The sequence below is a fragment of the Silurus meridionalis genome, chromosome 3 (assembly GCF_014805685.1).
Source record: "Silurus meridionalis isolate SWU-2019-XX chromosome 3, ASM1480568v1, whole genome shotgun sequence".
Taxonomy (NCBI): Eukaryota; Metazoa; Chordata; class Actinopteri; order Siluriformes; family Siluridae; genus Silurus; species Silurus meridionalis.
This window is the reverse complement of record NC_060886.1, coordinates 8,817,870-8,841,055: the sequence shown is the minus strand read 5'-3', so window position 1 is coordinate 8,841,055 and position 23,186 is coordinate 8,817,870. Positions and strand designations below refer to the sequence as shown.

The window sequence follows — 23,186 nt, the reverse complement described above, 5'->3', positions numbered from 1 at the left end:
ATAATGTGTTTCTGTACATCATAAAATCATTATTATCAATGTCATAATGGTCTCTATTGGTGTCCTGTAAATACCAACAAGCTGCCGAAGGGTGTTTTATTGGTACCCACTACACGTCACCAATAGAAGGCCACAAATTACCAGTAGTGACCCAAAAGGTAACACTATTACAGTGTGCATTGAAAACAATATAATTCTGATTATATTTGTTAAAGCATTTGAAATTCTTCTACTGTTTTGTTTTCCCAGCCAATAATTTTTTCCAGTAATTCTTAATCAGAAAACAAATGTGGACAATGACAGAGTGCCTTGGATTAATTATCCATTCGATTTGATGTATACAACATTTTATACAACAAACTAATGTTATCCGAATCACTTCAGTCTCCAGTTATTTGTTTTGAACCCAGGATGCATAGCTGAAGAAAGAACAAAATCATGCATTCACCTCTATATCACAGTTGGATATGCTTGATTTATTTAATATAATAAATTTCATTCCAAACGATGGATGTAATTACAAGACGAAGGATTCAGGTGTGAAGAAATGAGTGGAGCATGCGTGTTACGCTACTCAGACAGACAGAGAAGAAGCACTCCAATTAAAACAGAGTGATGAAGCGATTGAAAAAATAATAATAATGCAATCCGAACATGTGTGTGATTTCCACAATACAGGGAAGCTATTTGAGTTTCGGCCTGCTTTTAAATCCCCGTGATGTTTACTTTGATCACTAGACACAACAACAGATTTTTTTCTTGTATTAAAAATGTGAAATCCTGTTCAAACACTGTATTAAAAAAAAACATATTGCAATCTCAATAAACTAGTAAGAGCATGAGATGCTGTTTAACAGTACAATCACCAACCCCTTTTTTCCACTCCCTGGGAAACAGATCTGTATGTCCTTCCCAGTTTGTGGCTTTGGCTGTAATCCATGAATGACTACCTACATTAGATCTCTACCTGCCTCAGTATATAAGGGTTTATTTAAAGATTTTCTGTTCCTGAAAATAATATGATGAGGTGCTCATTGCTCTCTGAGGATGAGCTTGGAGAAAGAGTGTTGACATTGTATTGGTCCTTGTGTAGTTTCCAGATCCCAAATGGCCTACTCAGTAGATTTATTTTCTGTGCTATTATCAACCAGACAAAGCTCTATCATCAATGTTAAAAAACAGTATTCCCAGGGTTTAGTAAAAAAAATATTGCCTCTATGATAAAAAGTTATCTTCTAGAAGAGAGACATTTAATAACAGGGCTTAAACACCAAACAGTGAACTGAGTATGCTTGACATTTCAAATATTATATGTTCTAATGCACATGTTTGATTGACAATCCTGTGTCTGCTACACCACTCAAGCACAGCTAAAAACAACAGCATTAGCAAACAGTTTCAGAATTATCATATGAGGCTTCACTTCCACTTGCTGAGAGTAGATGAATACACTATTAAAGCTCCATATGTGTTTTCTGTACATCCAATTCCACGTTTTAGTTAATTCACTAATAGAATATCCTTCACCCTTCTGAAAAGATGTTTCACTAGTTTGTCGAGTGTGCTTGTGGATATTTGGGCTCATTTGGGCACGAATGCGTTAGTAAAGTCAGGTACTGATATAGGGTCAGGGGGCCTGGGATTCAGCCAGCATTATAATTCATCCCAAAGGTGTTTAATAGGGTTGGGGTCAGAGCGCTATAGCAGACCATGGTGTATCAGTGGTATATGGTGGTTCTTTCTTAATCTCTGGAATGCACTGTTTTTGACCTACTGTCTGTCTATCTCTCACAGAACAACCTCCACGATCCGAACCAGTCTGGGTCCAAAGTGGCACATTAGACAGAGACGGCCCTTTTGGCTGTTTCTGTGAAACTGCATGCTGCTCGATCAGCCAAGCTGTCATCTGTACTTATCTTCCTGGACCTTTCAGCTGCATTTGACACAGTCAACCACAAGACTCTCTTGTCTAAAAGGTCACTCATACCAGGTAACATGGAGGGGATCCAGACAGACATATCTTCTGACAGACATATCTTCATGGATGAGTGCTTATCAATTAAAACTCAACCCCAGCAAAACAGAACTGCTGGTCATCCCAGGTGATTCATCTCCAGGTCAAAAATGGACCAGCACCGTCTTACCTCAGAGACCTCATCACATCTCGCACTGCACCACGCTGTCTAAGATCCTCCAGAATGAGAGGTAAGTAATACTTTAGGCTCTTCTCTGTTCTGGTACCGAGGTGGTGGAATGAACTTCCCCTAGATGTCTGTACAGCAGAGTCCCTGACTATCTTTCGATTGAAGACCTACCTCCAGCTTTTCTTGAAAAGTCCGACTTTTGAATGTTCTTGTAAGTGTAGCTGTGGCCAAATAAATTTCTGCTTCTCTGTCAGCTATTGTGGAAAGAAGTTATTAAGCCCCTCATTAAAAAACCTAATCTGGATCCAAACACGTTATCAAATTACAGACCAATTTCAAATCTCCCATTTATGTCTAAGATTTTAGAAAAGATTGTCGCTGCACAGTTATGTTCCTACCTGCAAGAGAACAATATCTTTGAAGAATTTCAGTCAGGTTTTAGGCCCCATCATAGCACAGAAACTGCTCTAGTTAAAATAACTAATGACCTGTTTTTAGCTTCAGACCAAGGCTTCATCTCGCTGTTGGTTTTACTAGATCTTAGTGCTGCATTCGACACTATAGACCATGATCTCCTCCTAGATCGCTTACAAAATTACATCGGCATTCAGGGACAGGCATTAAGCTGGTTTAAATCCTACCTGTCCGATCGTTACCATTTCGTAGATTTGAATGGAGAGCTATCCAGGCTAATGCAAGTAAATTATGGCGTGCAAGGTTCAGTTCTAGGACCCCTGCTCTTCACAATATACATGCTTCCGTTAGGAAATATTATTAGAAGGCATGGAATTAGCTTCCATTGTTATGCTGATGATACTCAGCTATATATTTCATCTAAACCAGGCGATACAGCTCAATTAACCCGGATGACTGAGTGTGTTAAGGAACTAAGAGATTGGATGACCCATAACTTTCTACTTTTAAATTCTGATAAGACTGAGATTTTGCTCATCGCCCAAAACTGGTATACAGACGCCCAGCATCTCAACCTGCATTTAGACGGATGTTCTGTAACCACTAGTTCAACGGTAAAAGACCTGGGTGTTATTTTAGACAGCGACTTGTCTTTCAAAAATCACATCAATCAGGTTACAAAACAGCCTTCTTTCACCTTAGAAATATTTCTAAGCTAAGAAATATGTTGTCTATATCCGATGCAGAGAAGCTCGTCCATGCTTATGACCTCCAGAATAGACTACTGTAATGCGTTACTAGGTGGATGTCCTGCTTCATTAATAAACAAGCTTCAGTTAGTCCAGAATGCAGCAGCCAGAGTTCTTACAAGGTCAAAAAAATATGATCACATAACCCCGATCTTATCGTCCCTACATTGGCTTCCTGTTAAGTTTCGAATAGACTACAAACTATTACTTCTCACTTATAAAGCACTAAATGGTTTGGCTCCTGTATCTATCCAGTCTTTTAACACGCTACAATCCGCCACGCCCCTGAGATCTCAAAACTCTGGGCTTCTAGTAGTTCCTAGAATAGCAAAGTCCACTAAAGGTGGTAGAGCATTTTCACATTTAGCTCCTAAACTCTGGAATAGTCTTCCTGACGGTGTTCGGGGCTCAGACACACTCACCCAATTTAAGTGTAGATTAAAACATATCTTTTAGCAAAGCCTACACATAACACACATCACATCATAACCTTGTGCTCCAGAACATCTGATCACATGCACATTATCAACTTGTGCTGTTAATATCATGAACAGCAGCTACGCTAATTCCTCTCCACTGCTTCTCTTTCTCTCCCCATCCCGAGGCATCCTGAGGTTGCTCCAGCTCCAGTCACCTCCCACCTCGTGATGATTACGGACCTTTAAAGAAGTAGATGCCGAACTCACAAACATCCTGAACCATCTAGAGACGTACCAGTGCCATTTGGATCCCGCTACATGTGTGGAGTTTTGACATTGGACCTCCTGGAGTGTTTAAAGGCTCTGGCATGGAGAAGCTGATGCTGGATCTGTGGTGATCACAAATGCTGAGCTTATAAAACTCGGAGCTACTAACCATATAGACTGTTTAAGACTGCAGAAAGAACATTACTTATAATCTTATACTCCAGTAATCATGTTAGTTCTTACTCTCCAGTGTTCTGTATTGTTGAAAGATTTATGATCAAACTCTTGATGTCACCCAGATGAGGATGGGTTCCCCTTTTGAGTCTGGTTCCTCTCAAGGTTTCTTCCTCATAACATCTAAGGGAGTTTTTCCTTGCCACAGTCGCCACGGCTTGCTCATCAGGGACAAATGCACACCATTCACCATCACTGTTGATTTGTGTAAAGCTGCTTTGAGACAATGTCTGTTGTGAAAAGCGCTATACAAATAAACTTGACTTGACTTGACTTGACTTCTAAAAGGTCACTCATACCAGGTAACATGGAGGGGATCCAGACAGACATATCTTCTGACAGACATATCTTCATGGATGAGTGCTTATCAATTAAAACTCAACCCCAGCAAAACAGAACTGCTGGTCATCCCAGGTGATTCATCTCCAGGTCAAAAATGGACCAGCACCGTCTTACCTCAGAGACCTCATCACATCTCGCACTGCACCACGCTGTCTAAGATCCTCCAGAATGAGAGGTAAGTAATACTTTAGGCTCTTCTCTGTTCTGGTACCGAGGTGGTGGAATGAACTTCCCCTAGATGTCTGTACAGCAGAGTCCCTGACTATCTTTCGATTGAAGACCTACCTCCAGCTTTTCTTGAAAAGTCTGACTTTTGAATGTTCTTGTAAGTGTAGCTGTGGCCAAATAAATTTCTGCTTCTCTGTCAGCTATTGTGGAAAGAAAAATCAGCTATCAAATCCACACGGATATATTTGAACTTGTGCAGTTTGCTACAGATGCGGTTTGCGAGCTCTGACTAGTGCGCTCTGACAATCCAATCGAGGGACGTGAAAACGCCGATGTGATTCTATGCCTGCTAGGGGGCCTCAGAGTAGCCAATTTAAAATCGGATTGGTTAAAGCAACAGTCTTTGAACAACATGGATTTGAAGCTACGCAGTTCTCAGTTTGAAGAGCTTACAGCAGTTCCCTTTGACCAGGGTAACACGTGAAAATCGGATTTAATAGAAATTTCAACCTAAACTTTCACTTGGTTGTGCTGCTTTTTGCAGCAGTGCACCTGAGAGAAAAGCTATAAAATTAGGAGAATAGACTATTGGAAATAATTGAATACATTTGCATGTACAAAAATATTTTAAAACCTAAGGCAATGATTCTGATAGTGGGTAAACCAGCAGAGAAGCCTTGGCCAACCATTAAGTAGGCAAAATATATATCAAATTTCAATATATAGAAAGCAACTACATTTGAATTCAACAAGCACACAAAAAAAAAAGTTTGTTCTACAGCTGACCAAGAAACTTATTTGCTCTGTGCTTATTTTCTGTCTGTGGTGAAAATAGCCAGCTCACATAAACACCTCTCCTGCTGAGTAATCTATCATCTTCCTAAGCTGTCAGCCAAACTGTGATTATGCCATTTGCATAAATTGATGTGCCTCAAGTGAAAATGTCTTCCTGGACTCTAGTCTTTCAATACACAAGGTTTAGAAAGTGTCTAGAGTCAGTTATTGAATCAGATCACATCACTTTCTGTACTTACAGTGCGTTTCATTTTGCATCACATAAATCTAAACAATAACAAGTTTAAACATGAACTTGATTTTCTTGATAATAGTATTACATTTTCTTAATGACAATATTTTCCAATAATTTAGGATTTCGGGTAATGTTGGTCTATGTGAAATGATGATGTGTACATTTATCTAAGCCATGCACATATAAATAACTGAGATCCTGACTATTGACAATTGAGCATTAGCACTACGGTTTAAAACTTTGCCTTTAGATAGCACGTTCCTCTCAATAAAAAAAAAAAAAAACATCATTACCACTGAACTGATCTGGAAATCTGACCTGATGAATTAAACCTGTTGATCAACCTGTACACTAGTCACACAAATTTCGACACAAATTCGACACAAATTGATGACAATTTAAATATATATTGCATTACAGACCATTTTTTTTAGTATTAAAATATTCTATCGTACAGATACATTAATGTCAGAAGAAATTTTATTTTGTCTGACTGGTTGTCCTTTAAGGACTGGGATTTTTTAATGAAATTTATAAAGCACTGACAAATTTTAATCAAATATATTTCTAATTATATTCGGTTAGGACAGTGAGCTCTGTTTCAGTAAGTCCAAGGTTACAGTGAGAGCACTTAGTGTCACTGACTCAATATACATTTTTCTCTAATACATTCATCTGTATTACTTATTTTCTAGACTCTGTGTATATATATATTTTTCTAGGGGGCGCAAATATATTATATCTTAACCTTATTCTCATACTTTGTATGAGATTTATACCATACTTAATACTTATAATTTATAATTTATAAGCATTTCACTACATGTTGTATTCTGTATGAATGTGTTTGTGACAAATAAAATTTGAATTTAAATTTGTGTTCTGTGGGTTCCTTAGGGTTCTCTGGTTTCTTTCCTTAAAAAGCTAAATTGCTTTTTTTTCTACATCAAGCAACACTCCATACCTCATAATGACAAAGCAAAATCCAGATTTGTGATATCTTTTCCAATTAATTTATTTAAAAAAAACTGAAACACACATTGGCATGAAGTATTCACACCCTTTGCTATGCCACTTGAAATTTAGCTCATGTTTATTTCAGGTCTCTGGCTTATCTTCGAGATGTTTCTACACTTCTACACTAACTGGAGGCCACTTGTGTCAAATTCAATGGTTTGGACAGGATTGGGAAAAGCAGTCACCTGTCTACACTATAAATGATCTAAAAGCTGAAAATGCATCAAAGGAACATGCTGCAGAGCTCAGAGTCAGGATTGTGTGGAGGCACAGATTAATGGGAAGGCTTACAAAAAATCACAGCACAGTGACCTCCATATAATGGAAAAGTTTGGGACAACTAGAATTGGAAGAAGTTTAGAAGAACCAGGACTCTAGAGCTACCGATTTGCCTACCTGTTTACACTGACCATTCAGGGATGAAAGGCTGGGAACCTGATGGTTACTTTGCTTGAGCTCCACCAATCTGTACCAATCTGGGCTTTATTGCAGAGTGGCTGGACTGAAAACACTTCTCAGTGCAAGACACATGAAAGCCTGTTTGAAATATACAAAATGTCTCTGTACTTTGCAGCCAATTCTTTTGACCATGGATGGGCAAACAGTGCCCAATCAACTGAATTTGCCACAGGTGGACATCAAAGCGTAGAAACATCTCAAAGAGGATTTTGAGAAATTAGATACACCAGATCTAGGTTTAAAGAGTCTCGGTAAGGGGTTTGGATACTTATGTATGTCTTCGAATGCTTATGTCAAAGCGATATTTCAGTTTATTCTTTCATTTCTTTAAATAAATGTATTAGAAATCAAGGCTGCATCATAACCAAATGCAAAAAAACTAAAGAGGTCTGTGTGAATCGTTTCTGAATGCACTCTATTTACCTTCGATAATAACTAAATAATTGGTCCTTAAGTTTCTATACATGTATGTTCATATGTAAAAAAAAAAACAACATACACTTAAAAAAATACAATTTTTGTACAACAAAAGTACTGTGCCTGCCTACAGTTTAGCTGTGCATGCCTTTTTATCTCTGCATTTGCTATAACAAGTCATGATATTGTGTTCTTTGATTCAAAAAGAAGCATTGAAAAATTCATCTTTCACCTTCGGCTCCTCGGTGATGTTTTCTCAGAGATTCGTAATTAATTTGCTCTTCCATTAGAACAGTTGCCAACTGTGGGGTTTGGGCGTTTCCATGGGAATGAGATCTTTATTGTAAGATTAATATTTTGGCTGTGCTCTGCGTCCGTCTTCTGCTCTCAAGTCATCTCTTTCATTATAAAAAAAACACTTTCACACACGCTGCTATGCCGGAGCGCACATCAAAACTAGCAATTACTAGACCCCTAGATGATTCCACATAGAGACATCAGCAAACGCTCATGGAGCTACTTTATTCCAGGGAAATAGACGTTATTTTTCCGCAAGGACTGACAGATGACCACAGGCCACTGTCACCACACAGAGCTTTCTGAAGCGTACATTACAGGGTCAGAGAGAGAGAGAGAGACGGAGAGAGAGAGAGAGAGAGAGAGAGAGAGAGAGAGAGAGAGAGAGAGAGTGAGACCTCATTGTGCCAGTGAATTCTTAACTTGTAGATTTGTAGATAAAAATTAAATACAGTAAAACCAAACACACAGACATAACACAGTCTAAAAAGTTAGATTTAAAATCGGGTCTTCCATTCAGCAGTGTTTTTGAATCCATACCAATAGCATTTGCCAAATACACATAGCTGAGCGCAAGGTGTTATTTATATTGAAAACAGAAACATAAATAGTAGTAATAGTTTTATTTATTTATTTGGTTTCATTTTGTTTCATTGTTTTACATTTGTACTTCTTCTGTGTTTGAGCTGTAATTGAACTGTTAATTTGTGAGGCATGTTTTTAAGACAGGATGCTGACATAGGCTCTCTCACCTCATCATAGTAAATTCTGAAGTCAGCTCTTTTCGATCGCAGGTCCCACATGACTACAGTGCCGCTCTCATAACCGATCAGCAGCTGGAAACGGAAATAAACAGAAAACAAAACATGGCACAGAGAAATTGATTAAATGAGCCAGGACAAATTTGACATCTCAAAATCAACAAGGTCAAACCGAACAGCTTGAGTACAGTGAAACAGACGCTTGACTCTAAATGTCCGAGCAGACTGCTACAGGTTAAACATAAAAAGGGAGAAAGAATGTCTCTTGTACCTTTCCTTCGTCTTTTGGGCTGTCACTCAGGTGAACAACAGGCCCTGGGTGTGTCTTTGTTGATCTGAAGACAAGAAATAAAGAGCACTTAAAATATATACATTTAAGACCTTACACAGTATATGATACATTACATACATACACATATTTTAGATGATACATAGCTTTTAAAAATATTGTTGCAAGAAACAAGAGGGCAAAGAGACACATGCTTTTGACCTCTCTCCCACACTTATACACGCTTATAGTTTGACATATGGAAAAGGCATCAGCTTGTTTTTCTTTTTCTTTTATAGATAAAACTCAGCTATAAAGGTTAAGCATTCTAAGTAAATAGATCTCTAGTGTCTGGAGGAAAAAAAATTCAATTAAATAATTAAAAAAGAAAAGGCTGAAATACTAGTCTTAATGTGGCAACAGTGAAACACAAAGCTCCTTTCGTCAGGTCAGTGAGTTATAACACACCCACAGGTTTTAGAAATTTCTGTGTATGATTGAAACACACATTTCCAGTGACACTATACAGCCATCTTGCCTGACATAATTTCATCAACTTTACAAACAACCTAATAATACATGTAGGCACAGAATCATTTGTACAACAAATAAATCAAAATGGAAACATTATTTCGAACAGACCAACGTGTAGCTCTGCTTAACCTGAGCGCATGTGGATTGTACTCAGTGTCGCTCGGGGGCTGACTGTATGATGGCCTATTAATCACATTGCTTTTGTGTACAACATACTGTATGTGTAGAACACACTGGAATGTCAGGCTGCAAGCATAACTGCCACCGTCAAGTCAAAGAGAAGTCCAAGAATAAGAACTGAGATTGAATCAAGGCTGTGGCTTAAGAGAGTAGAAGGCTAAGCCAGTAAAGGCCAACAAATCCTTTTCTGAGGTCAACTCGTTGGTTTGGAACAATTACACTATATGTTTTTAAGATGATGGATTTACCAATGTTTGTGTATGCGAAAAGAAAACGTGATTTTTTTTCTCAGATGAAAACATTTTCATATTTAAGTGGACCAAAGCTCAGGATTTAACACAATTCCAAGTTTAAAAAACATCTTAAAACAATTAAAGCTCAATTATTGAAGCCCTAAAAATACATATTTCAGACTTTCATTCATTCATGGTAACAATAAAGCAGATCTTGAGTCAAGGGTTAAAATGGAAAAATGCTCCACAAATGCCACAAATGGGTCTGAAGCTTCCAAAATCACACAAAATAAACAACTTCCATGATCCCCAGGCAACAAACTCATTTAATGACCTCCAGTCAAACACCTGTTCCTTCTCTCAGTCTCAGTATGATTGTGTGTCTCGTTATCGCTATTGTGCAAACTCCCACTGCAGCATGGTGTCTGTGTTGAGTCCAAGCTTGTGTCCTCTGTTTATATTGATTGGTGTTTTAACCATAGCCTGTTTACCATTTACTGATTTCATTTCTTTTCACAGTCTGAATGTTTTTAATTTTAATGAAACCTGAAAACCTCTGCCTGGCATAATGACAGTATGAAAAAAGACAAAAAGGAAGCTGAAGACTGGTGTTTAGTATTGCTTTGGGGGAGGTTTGGAGATTTAAATTATGTTATTAACATTTAGTATATTGTCTAATTGTTTACTGGAGAAACATTTATAGAATTACATTTATATAAATCATTTGACAAATACGCATTTATAAAAAATAGTCTTAAGTATCAGTGCTTTGTAACTTTAGGTAAGATGAGGGACTTTGTGCTAGTAGTTTTTTCAGTAAAATAACAAGAGAACATAGATGTTACAAAGCAGAATCAATACAGAACAAAAATGGGTTTTCTCTCTCTCTCTCTCTCTCTCTCTCTCTCTCTCTCCTTATTTTAATTTTAAAGAATTAGCATGGTTGTTTGCATACAAAAGTATAATAGAAAATGCAAAATGTAGAAAAATAAAATAAAAAAAATAAAACTGAGTAAAATAAAATGAGAAATATATATATATATATATATATATATATATATATATATATATATATATATACAGTACAGACCAAAAGTTTGGACACACCTGCTCATTTAAAGAGTTTTCTTTATTTTCATGACTATGAAAATTGTAGATTCACACTGAAGGCATCAAAACTATGAATTAACACATGTGGAATTATATACATAACAAAAAAGTGAACTAAAAATATGTCATAAGAGAATGCCAAGAGTGTGCAAAGCAGTAATCTAAGCAAAAGGTGGCTACTTTGAAGAAATTCTAATATTTTTTTCATCAAATTGTATGAATTTATTTCCAACAGTTTATTCCCTTCATTTCACAGTGTTTCACTTGGCTGCACTGCCAGTACATGTATGTGGATGTTATGTCAATCTAATCTGCCCAGGGCCTTCATAATCAGTAGTGCTGGCCAATGTAACATAAACTATATTAGCAACAGGACTGTTTCTTTAACCAATCAGATCTCAAATTCGCCTCACAGGGTCAGCTAGCTGTCCCAGAATAGCGTCAGCATTTTTCAGTACTCTGATTGGTTGGCCAGAGCGAAACTGTTACAGCCAAGCAAAACACGTCTGTAGCACGCTGCAGGCATTAATACATCTGAGTTAGACTTTTTTACGCCCACAATGGCTGATGGAGGAAGAGAAATTGATTTGGTCTCGGACATTCTTAAAAATCTATTTTCATGGCGGACTTTTCCAGAAAACCTAGACATCGTGAGGAGAGGTCGGACAACCCTGAAGCTAGCTAGCTTGTCTCAGCCCAGGAAAGGGTTTGTTCTCCACTTCCAGACTAGTGAATACGAGCCGTACCACTGGCCTACAGCCTCTGAGGAGCGCTGCAAATTATATGAGTATGCATTATGTAAAATGTAAATGCATCTCTGGTGAAAATTATGTTTTTTATTTTTAATTTTGTATGTTTTTGTCATGTTATTAGACAAATATTGATTCTGAACCGCTCCAGATGATGTAGGTGGTTGTAGTGTAGAGGTTTGGAGTGTCTTGCTTTAGTAAAATGGTATTCACCCTCCATACGTGAAATGTCTCTCTCTCTCTGTAATGCCACGTGTTGTTATATTGCATTTTCTCTAGTATTGAAGGTTTCAATAATTGCGACACGATAGTGGTGGTATTAAGAGGTGGATTAAGTCGGGTATGTTCCCACTAAAGGCATAAATATATATAAGTACATGTCTAATTTTATTTCAATAAAGCAGAGTAAACCTCTGCTTGTTTGTTTCATGAAAATATATTAGGGAACAATTAACAATGAAGATATAAAATATCATTTGGACATTCATTTTAGTCAGTGGTCCCCAACCCCCGGGCCACAGACCAGCACGGGTCCGTGGGTCAGTTGGTACCAGACCAAACAGAAAGAATACACAACTTACAGTATTTCCGATTGATTTACTACTCTGTTTATGCAAGAGTTTTGCCCCAATACTAGTTCCAGTTAAACACAGGCTTTACACTGTATATTTCTAAACATTACTATTGTTTTAATTTAAACACTAATGCTGTGCATTAAAGAGAAGAAGAGAAATAAAAGATTGAATCCTAATCCTGTGCTAGAACAGGCTCCATATTAACAGTCTGCCAATATTACAAAAATATCCTAAAATGTCAATTTTACTTCTAATTTGCATCTGGGACATGTTGTTCTTTTTGTTGGTTCTTGGGTTGCTTTTTTATTGTTCATGACTGTTTATAGCTTATAAATCATTTCTGACATTAGGAACATCTTTTGGCTTGGTCTTAATAATATAAGGCTCTCTTGTAAATTTTCTATGGAATGTATAATATGTATAATAAGTGGCCATGCTACAATATAGACAAACATTTCAGGTTTGATTCCTGGAGCATTTTCTGCTATAACCTTTTAGTCATTGCTTGCACCTTTGTACCATGTGCATGTCTGTTTTCCATGTGTGTGTTTGTGGTTTGCTTTCATAAAATCTTGCTATGGAAAAAACCTTGTTCCACTGGGCATTTTGTTTCCTCAGGTCCTGCTATTCTCAGACTTCTGTCTGGATTATGATTATGGATTTGCCTGCATTAACCTTTCCTGCCTCTAATTATTCGGAACAGCTTGAATAAAGAGACTGCACCCTGATGCATTTACATTAAATTTATGGCGTTTGGCAGATGCCCTTATCCAAAACGAGTAAGGATTATCTGATTTATACACTAAGCAGTTGAAAAATAGGGGCCTTGTTCAAGGGCCCAGCAGTGGCAGCTTGGTTATTCTAGAATCTCAACTCACAACCTTTTGATCACATTTCTGCTGCTTTACCTAGTGAGCTACCCCCTTTTCTATGACACACTGTCTACAATACAGATTATTTGTATTACAAACAAAAGGTATCAAAAGGCTTATGGGTACAATTTAATGGTCGCCATAAATTGAGATAAATGTGAATGAAGAATAACTAATACTTGAGATTTCATTTCCATACAGCATGACACAAGTCTAAAAGCACATTAAAGATGTCACTGGCTATTCCTATCATTTCCCAGTAGATTATTTACATTTATTGGCACTGTATGAATGACAATGATGAAACAGTGTGACGAGAGGATTGGTCATATAATGAGTGGCTGGGGAGATTTGTGCGAGTCTGATAATGCACCAGTCAGGGTTTTCTGCGAGCTGCACCGAGCAAACGCCGTGAACCGTGTTGAAATATCATTAAAGGTCAGGACCAAGGGGATCTGTACATCACTAGCTTATAACCGTGGCACCATTTCTCTATGTCTCCCACACACACTGTACAAAACCCTGACATCACTATACAGCATGTATCAGCATGTATCATGCTATTAATATAAAGGGTCATTGTTATACTATAGAGCTAAAAACACTGACTAAAACCAAGTCTATACAGATGTTCCAGTGAAAATAAACAGATTAAAATCTCTTTAAAAAAATAAATTAAACCCATGTGTATGAGCAGTCTTGTTTTTCTTTTGTTTTGTTTTTTTAAATACCACAGTGCTGTTGCATTCCTAAATCTGATTGGTCAGAAAGGGTTCATACTTTTGCTATAATAGCAGCTCTGAAAGTAGTTCCCGGCTGTAATTCAATTTTAGAATTCAAATTTATAGGGGAAATGGTAACTCAGTGGTTAATACTGTACACCTGAGATACACGATATTGCCAAAAGTTTACAAACGCCTGGTCATATGTATGATATGTGCTATTTAAACATTGCATTTCACATTTAGTCCCAATTTGCTCTTATAATTCCATCCACTCTTCTGGGAAGATGTTCCACTAGATTTTGGAGTGTGCTTGTGGACATTTGTGTTTATCAACCACAAGAGCGTTAGTAAAGTCAGCTACTGAGGAGGCCTGGGGTGCAGTCAGTGTTCCAATTAATCCCAAAGGTTTTTAATAGGGTTGAGGTCAGAGCTCTACAGCAGGAGATCTTCCTCTCCAAACCCAGTAAAACATATATTAATGGAGCACTTTTTGTGCACAGGGGCATTGCAATGCTGGAACAGGTTTGGGTTTTCACTTTCAAGTTTCAATTTTATTATACGGCATCCAAAGACGTCTTATACAATTGTGTGCCTCCAGCTTTGTAGTAACAGTTTGGAGAAGAATCACATATGGCAGGAAATGGCATGTGTCCCAGTACTTTTGTTCATATATTGTCATTGTTCAAGTCGCTCTGGATAAGTGTGTCTGCTAAAGATTGTAAATGTAAATGTACTGCTCTTAGAGAAGTGGTAACTCAGCGGGTGTTGGATGTCAGAAGGTTGTGAGCTCAGATCTGATGGTGTGCTCTTGATCAAAAACATTAACCCTCACCTGCTCAGTTGTATAAATGTATGAATTGTCAGTTGCTCTGGAAATGGCTGTAATAAGGCCAAAATTCTGTGAATCCTTATAATTATCATGTATTTGTTTGTTTTTCTGTTTATTTATTTATTTATTTGTCAAATATTTGTTATTTATCACTGCATACTGCTTAATTGTTTAATGTGAAGCCATTGTCTATAAGAATATGTTCTTTTAACATGTATAAACAAAATCTCCAATGTCAATGCTTTTTAACTTTTTTTTTACAAACTGCTGTGAAAAAAAACTATTTGCCCCTGCCATGATTTTTATTTCTTTTTGCATATTTGTCGCACTCAAATGATTCAGATCATCAAGCAGATTTGAATATTTCACAAAGATAACTCAAGTACTGCAAATACAAAATGCATTTTTAAAATTATTTCATTTATTAAGGGATAAAAGTTCACATAAAAGCCCTATGTGAAAAGATAATTGCCCCTAAACATAATAACTGGTTCTCCACCCTATGTTTTTTCGCTCGCAGAGAGACTTCAGGAAAAAATGACTTATCTTGTCTTCGGTGCTTTAGGTCTTTTTTGTCACTTGAAAAGGACTTTAATGCTAACGTTTTACGAAACTGAATTATATGCTATATCATATCCAGACATACTCTTTGTCTCAGTCTCTCTCTGTCTCTGTCTCTCTAACTCTCTATCTCGGTGCTTGTGGGTGCACCACTGCAGCACCTCTGACACATGGTGTTCCCCTGCAGCAGGGAGGGGTCGTCGCCGTGTCGGCGGGCAGCATGATGAAATCCTTTTTGCTGACTCATCAGTCTGATGATGCAAGGTGCTGATGCTGCAACCCGAATGCGGTTCCCGATAACTGCGAGGTTATATCGGGCCTAAAACTTAATCTCAATACTGTGTTTTGTGTTTGACTGTATGAATGCGCGCACACACATACACACATAAACACGCAAACACACATACACACACTCAAAAACACACAAATCCCAGCCTTTAATCTCAAATTATAGCACAACTCTGTCATTTGTTTGTGTATCTGAAAAGAAGAAAGGTGCAATGAATCCATTTTCATAAAAGATTAAGCTGCTTGAAGGCAAAATCTTTGAGGTTTCCCTTAAGTCCAAGTAATTAACTTTATTATAGTTTTTTTTTCCAAACAAATAAACGATAGAATTAATAAAATGTAAAAGTATGCAAAAAGTGCTACTTTGTTTGAACTTTGAAGTTTACTTGCAGTTTTTCGGCTTCATAAACTTTAGATAAGGCTGGTGAATAAGGTGGTATTTCATGAAGTTAACTTTGAAAATACTGACTAATGGTCTTTTGGACCAACTGGTGTCTAACCATCTCAAGAGAGAGAGAAAGAGAGAGAGAGAGAGCAGCCAAGACAAGTACCCATGCCCTTAACAGGTGTCATGGATAATGAGATGGTATGAGAGTGTGGAAGAATAAACATGGAGCAGGAGACAAAAACCACAGCTGTGGCAGCATCCACCTCAACTGTCACCATAAAAGAGCCGATCCCTTGAACCTCTCTCGCTTGCTCACCGCATGAAGCCTATTAGTTCACTCTAAAACCGTGAGGCCCAGTGTTAGCCGACGCAATTCATCCCAGCTTCATGCAGCTTTTGCATATCTCTCCAACACACGTAGCTATTTTTGGGCCTTGCTTTCACCTCAAGCCTCTCTTCTCTCCACGTTTTTGAATGAATTCTGCCTTCTAGTTTAGTCAGGGTTTTAATTTTGCACCACCACTGAGTCCTGCATGTGCTTGTTGTCTTTTTGTATATAAAACCCACCCTGTATGTCCTTTCTCTCCTGAGGCTGGCTGATATAGCATTTGTGTGGTGACATTCGTATATGTAGGTGTAGCATATGTGTCTGGGCGTATATGCACATTTCTTATCAGTAATTTAAAAAAGTCAATTACAGTATGTTACATAAATAACCTAATTCAACTACATTATACAGAACTGCCTGGAGTGTGTGTGTGTGTGTGTGTGTGTGTGTGTGTGTGTGTGTGTGTTCATCTCTCAGTGTTAAAGAAAAGCCTACCAGCTCACCACACTGTAGAACTGTTAATTTCAATGATTTAAGAGACGTGTGTGTATGTGTATACAAATATGTCTTAGTGCCTGTAAAATGCCACACACAAGGCACAAGAGTCAACAGAAAGCACTCCAGAAGCTGTAACTATGCTAACATACTCCGTATCTGCGATGTCACCAGGCAGCAGCACCACAAACACAGCACTGTAAAGAGCCAAATCTACTCAGAGCACTCCAAGCCATACTGGACTGTGCTTCTGATCAGTGCAACAACAACAAAAAGCTGTAGGTCCACACTACAAAGCAAGTCTTTTCTTTCACCACCAATAACAGCAGCAGATCAAGTGAGAGCCCTCAGTGCTGAAAAATCTCAAAAATACACATGCTGAGCGCAATCAGGAGTTGAGATTGACTTTCACTGATCAGGTCCAGACGATAAAGGTCGGCTTTAGAGGTGAGGAAATTTCTCTGTTCATGCTTGAAATAAATCTCAGCTTGGCAACTGGGAAAATGGCAAGAAATATATGTTAGAATTAAAAGCAGAGAGTCTTGTGTTGTCTTTGCACTGTTTGCACCAGGTTGCACACGATGCACTTTATGTGGCGAGGACAATTACTAGTCTTTAGCTCTGTGTTTTCTGTTATGTAGCTTTATGTTGATGTATGTAGCACCAGGGTTCAGGAAGAACGTTGTTTCATTTCACTGTGTACTGCGTCAGCTTTATGTGGTTGAAATGACAATAAAAGCTTCTTGACTTGACTTGATAGAGTATTATTTTTATTTGTATCAGTCCACAGTATTTATTATCTTATCTATAGTTTTGCATACATGAGCTATTGACTTCTGAGCAGGTAAGGTTTCCTTCTGATGACTCTTCCATGCAGTTCATATTTGTTAGTAGAACATTCGTATAATGGCGAAACCTTCCTGTACTTCCTTGCTGTCATTTGGGAATTTTTTGGAAGTTTTCGTGGTCTTCTAGGTCATGACTTTTTACAGTTCCCTTTTACTGTCATTTGTTATTGACTTTTTAGATAGTGGAAACTGTGAGCTGGAAAGTGAAAACGGACTTTCATATCCATATCTCTGGATAAATATGTTTCCACATTAATTAGAGCCTTTTTTTAGGATTCCCAGCCAGCTGCTTTGACTAGCCAATAGTTTGTTGAGTATTAGCTCAATGTTTGCAGAATTCTTTACCTCCCTAATGGGTCCTAATGAGTCAAGTCGTGCTTAATGAGTTTGTTATATCCAAGTGTACAAATGGAAAGGAGTCCAGATTTTTGCACGTCATAATCAGTTTAATCTATTTGCCATTCTGCTGTACACACACACACACACACACACACACACACACACACACACAAACACACAATATGTATGTTTATTCTTTTCACAACTAAAAATCATTAAAAAAAAGTAATTTGCCTGGATGCTAAACCTTTTGCACATCATGGTAAAGTATAAAGCTACACTATATGGACAAAAGTATTTTGAACACTTGATTTTTACAGCCAAATGTGGTTCTTCCCCAAACTGTACCCCAAAGATGTAGAACATCTGAATAGTAAATAAATGTGGAATATGATGTTCAAAGTACATATAAATCTTATGGTCAGATGTCCACAAGCTTTTGTCCATATATTCTTTATCTGCTTTGACCTATAAATGCAGAATTGTTTACTTGAATTTTGTAGCTTAACCATAATTTTAAACTCTACTAAAGCCAAACAAGGTAATCGCTCAACAAATTGTCTTTGGGACGAGTTAATAGATGTTAAGTTGTATAGACAGTGTACTGAGCAGCATGCTTGATCTTTTTTTTTCTCCAATTAAATTAACACGACACGAGAGCTGCATGCAAACACAGCACATGTCCCGAAACATCATGACGATTTTCTGCACCGGATTCAGAGGTGTTGTGGGTGGAAGCAGAAAACTCAGAGATGTGGGCAGATGGTTTGCAGACTGTTCCGAAGCAGAACACGAGGAGGTTTAGCCTGTCTATGTTAAGAATGAAGCACAAGCAGCATGCTGCTTTTTTTTGTTAGCTTTGCCACAGGCTAGCTGTGTTTGGAACACATGCAAACACTGTCAAGACATTTTGTGTCCCAAAATATGTTTCTTATCAGCCATTGCATGTCACAGGGCCATGCCACATTGTCTCTTGTTTGTCTCACCATGGGTGTTTTACTCTATCTATCTATCTGTCTGTCTGTCTGTCTGTCTGTCTGTCTGTCTGTCTGTCTGTCTGTCCGTCCGTCCGTCCGTCCGTCCATCCATCTATCTATCTATCTATCTATCTATCTATCTATCTATCTATCTATCTATCTATCTATCTATCTATCTATCTATCTATCCTGAGTATTGTACACTTGTTCCATGGTTCAGGTTTTTTGTTCTTTGTTCATTTTGTGTTTGGTTTGATTGTAATGTTTTTGTGTGCATTTAATAAATATATTTCCTGACATTTTACATGACCGATCTTGTGGAAATGGCATACTTTCTCTTGTCATGTAATACAAAGAGAGGTGGGAGAGGTACAGGTACAAGGGTATATACAAGTGCTAATTATCAGTGAACATTAAACAAGTGTTAAAACAAGTATACAACATGCAATGGCTAGTGGGAAATGTAGACTCTTGGCATAATCCTGACACGTGCTTAATTTAAATATTTTAAAACACTTCTTAAGACACTGTCAAGGCATGTCCCAAGATGTCACACTCTGTATTAAGGCTTTTGTATCTTCACTATATAAATATGTCACATGCAATGCGCTCTAGGCTGTTTGAAGGTCTCTTCCATGTACTAAAACCGAGCAGTTTTGTGATAGCACAGTGGTTAAGCATCTGTTTTACTGATTAAAAGATCAAACATTCAAGCCCAAGAATTGTCATGTTGCCACTCTTTGGCCCCTGAGCAAGGCCCTTAACCCCTCTGTGCTCCAAGGGTGCTGTATCATGTCTCACGCCAGCTTCCTAACATCGATGGGATATGTGAAGAAAGAATTTCACTGTGCTGTAAGGTACATGTGACAAGTAAAAAGCTTATTCTTGGCTACAAAAAGATATCCCCCTGCCTCTGCTTTAAATTTCTGTCTGAGAATAAACATTTTCTCACAAAGATATAATGTGCTGATTTATTTACTCATTATGAATTATGTTATAAATAATATACCGAATGTACTAGTTGTATATTGTATCCTGGTTGAAAATATGTTGGATTTGGGAGGCCATGACACTGGGGACCATGCACATCTAAGAAGTAACCAAATACATCAAATTTATCAGATAATGAGTCCATAATGAGTAAAAATACAGATCCAAATTTTAGACAAAATATTGTTTATAGGGAAAAAATGAGGAACTGGTTTTTACTTTCAAATAGGACAAACAAAATTCATGTTCATTAGCGGGAATATCTGGCGGTCATTACCGCTGGTCTGGATCACAGTGGGTTAGATTCATTAGAACACACTTGCCCAAACAGTATATACTTTGGAAAATTGGGGCTCCTTTTTTTTTAGTGGTGCACAGATATTTCTGATTCATTTATAAAGCCACTGCTCCATGCACTGACAGTGTACTAACAGTCACATTTCTCAGAGGTTACAGGAAAGTGGAAAATCTGATTTATTTATTGATCCACTGCTTCATGTAGTGCTGACAGTCTACCAACATTTATGTTTCTGGGAGCTAAAAGGAAACTGGAAAACCCAGAGGAACCCAATAACACAGACAGAACATCTCTGTATGTATGCACATACACAATTTTATCTCGCCAAAACCAAATAGCACTTCAGTAAATGGCTGTTAACCTCAACTGAATTCTAACTGCATCTTATTTTAAACAAGAGCATCTCGGAAATGAAGAAATATCACCCATCTGGGTGTAGTATTAGTGATAACTGCTACTAATGTTACTCAGTGGAAGTCCTGTGTAGAGGCAATTTGATGCTTTTTTTCCTTTAGAAATTACTAAATTTTCTGGCAATCTTGACATAGCGAAAATCTGTTTTCTTATTAAGAAATTTTATCATTAGAAATGATTGTGCCTTGGGAATGGGACTGTTGTTGCATGCACATCTTTGCTATTGGCATCATAAATGTAATAATTGCCTGCTGTATGGCTGCACTTTGTCTCCACATTAAATGCTAATTCATGTAGTACTATACTGTACATCAGGGATTTAGCAAATCTCTTACAGTCAAGGATCTCTTTGATATTATAATATTTAGGCTAGTTATTAGAGCTGGTTTATTATTAGATTTCTCTTTTTTTAATAAACAAAAAAAATCTATATTCAGATGTTAGATGACATGCATAAGATATTGATTGACAATCACTGATAGTCAGTAAGCCACACTATATGGACAAAAGTCATTGGTGACATGACTGTTACAGCCATATGTGGTTCTTCTCCAAACTGTTACCCCAAAGTTGGATGCAGACAATATTATTAGATGTATTTGGATGTGTTAGCAATACATTTTCCCATCCCTTAAACTTGAAGACTCAAACCTGTTCCAACCTGACAATGTCTCTTTTGCACAAAGTCAGCTCCATGAAGATATGGTTTCTATAATTTGGAGTGAAAGATCTCAAGTGGCTTGCTATAGAGATTTGATCTTAACTCTATTAAAGATCTTTGGGATGAATCGGAATACTGTCTGCACCCCAGGTCTCCTCACCCAACATCTGTATCTGACTTTACAATCGCCCTTGTAACTGAATGAGCACAAATCTCCACAAGCACACTTCAAAATCTTCCCAGAAAAGTAGAGGTTTCTTTAACAGCAAATGGGGACTAAATGTGGAATGGTATGTTAAAAAAAAACATATGAATCCTATGGTGCTGTGTCAATTTTCGTACATATAGTGTGTTACAGATTGAGGGAGTTCCTGATCAAAGAAAAAAAAAGTTTATTCATCCATGATTTTAGTGCCTCCAAAACAATAAACCCATTTTGTTATGATGAGTACATAGAAAGCTCATAGTTTATGAGAAAACAACTTTGTAAAAAAAAAACAGCCTCTTAAGACTATTGTACTTTTCAGATACTTAGATTTGATGAACATGCAGTCATGTTATCTCTCCATGCCATCCACTATAAGCTTTCGCTCCCCCCTCCCCCATCACACACTCCATATAAGACTCCATATAAGACTACTGTGTAAAGCTACACCAAAACACCTCAGTCCCACGTGTGTTACTCTGACAAATAAAGAGCTTACGAATGTCAATCATGTCCCTTCCAAAGCAAAAGACTCCCAGATGACAGCAAAGTTATCGACTGAAGGATGTTTAAAACCCGCACGCCTTGCTTTCATGGCTCGCTCACTCTTCTACCCATAAGGCTTCTGTGCTACTTATACCTCCTTGTAGGTGCTCAGTGGCGTGTCAAGAATTTGCTGGCGTAAGTTAATTTCCCTGACCAAGAGCACTTCTGCTAGGGCTGATTGTTATGAAATGCTTTTGAGGATTAAAGTAATAGATTTTTTATCCTCTCAACACTGCTTCTAACTGACAAACTATACAATACTATATTTCTGTCAGTGAAAAAACCCTGCAGATTAGGCCTGCATGCTACTAAGTGATAGATATCAGCCTACTCATCTAAAGGTAAATGTTTTTTGTATATGTATTTATACCATAGTCCGTCTGTATATTCAATTGTGATTGGCTGGAAGGTGTCAGTTCAAACTGTTGGACACACAGGTAGTTTCTCTCAGTTTAACCACTGTTCTATGTACATTCCTTAAAAACAACTGTAACCATAGTAATATACAATCATAGTTGCATACACAGAAACAGCTATTGGAAACATTTCCTATGACCTTACTGAGCTAAATGGATCATTTTACCATGTAATTTAATTATTATGGTGATTTTGATGAATAAGCCAAGGCATTAGATGTCATAATGGAAAGAAAAAAAGTTACAATAAGAATTGTTTAAAAAAGGGCACAAAAAAGAACACCAACAGCTTCATTATTAGTAAGCAAGTCACAGACACAAAATCCCTCTTTCTCTTTTCATCCCTACCTCTCATGTTAGCTCTAATAGCTTTTAACTCATTTAACATTTTATTTAACTCATTTGAACAAAAGCAATCTTGTTTCACTATTTTGTCCTTGTGAGCAGTTCTTGAATTGTATGTGAAATAACAAATGTAAAATTAAATGATAATTATACTCGTTCAGTCAGTTTTGCACTGCAAACATCAATAGCACCTGGTCAGTGCTGGCCAGTGATTACGATGTAAGTGGGATGATATACTGTAAGTATCAGTGAGATAATATATGGTATGGCTAGGTGTCTGTTACACAGTCTAAA

General features: G+C 37.5%; 1 protein-coding gene across 9 annotated transcripts in view; it reads right to left on the bottom strand.

The window, feature by feature from the left end:
- stxbp5l (syntaxin binding protein 5L) overlaps nt 1–23,186 on the bottom strand; it is a 140,107-nt gene that overhangs the window by 56,993 nt on the left and 59,928 nt on the right. For all 9 annotated transcript variants that reach the window (XM_046843837.1, XM_046843846.1, XM_046843857.1 and 6 more), the window contains exons 6-7: nt 8,990–9,053; nt 8,710–8,793 (exon numbers count right to left, since the gene is read on the bottom strand). In XM_046843837.1, the coding sequence (XP_046699793.1) occupies nt 8,710–8,793; nt 8,990–9,053 (148 nt within the window). The remainder of the gene's footprint in view (nt 1–8,709; nt 8,794–8,989; nt 9,054–23,186) is intronic.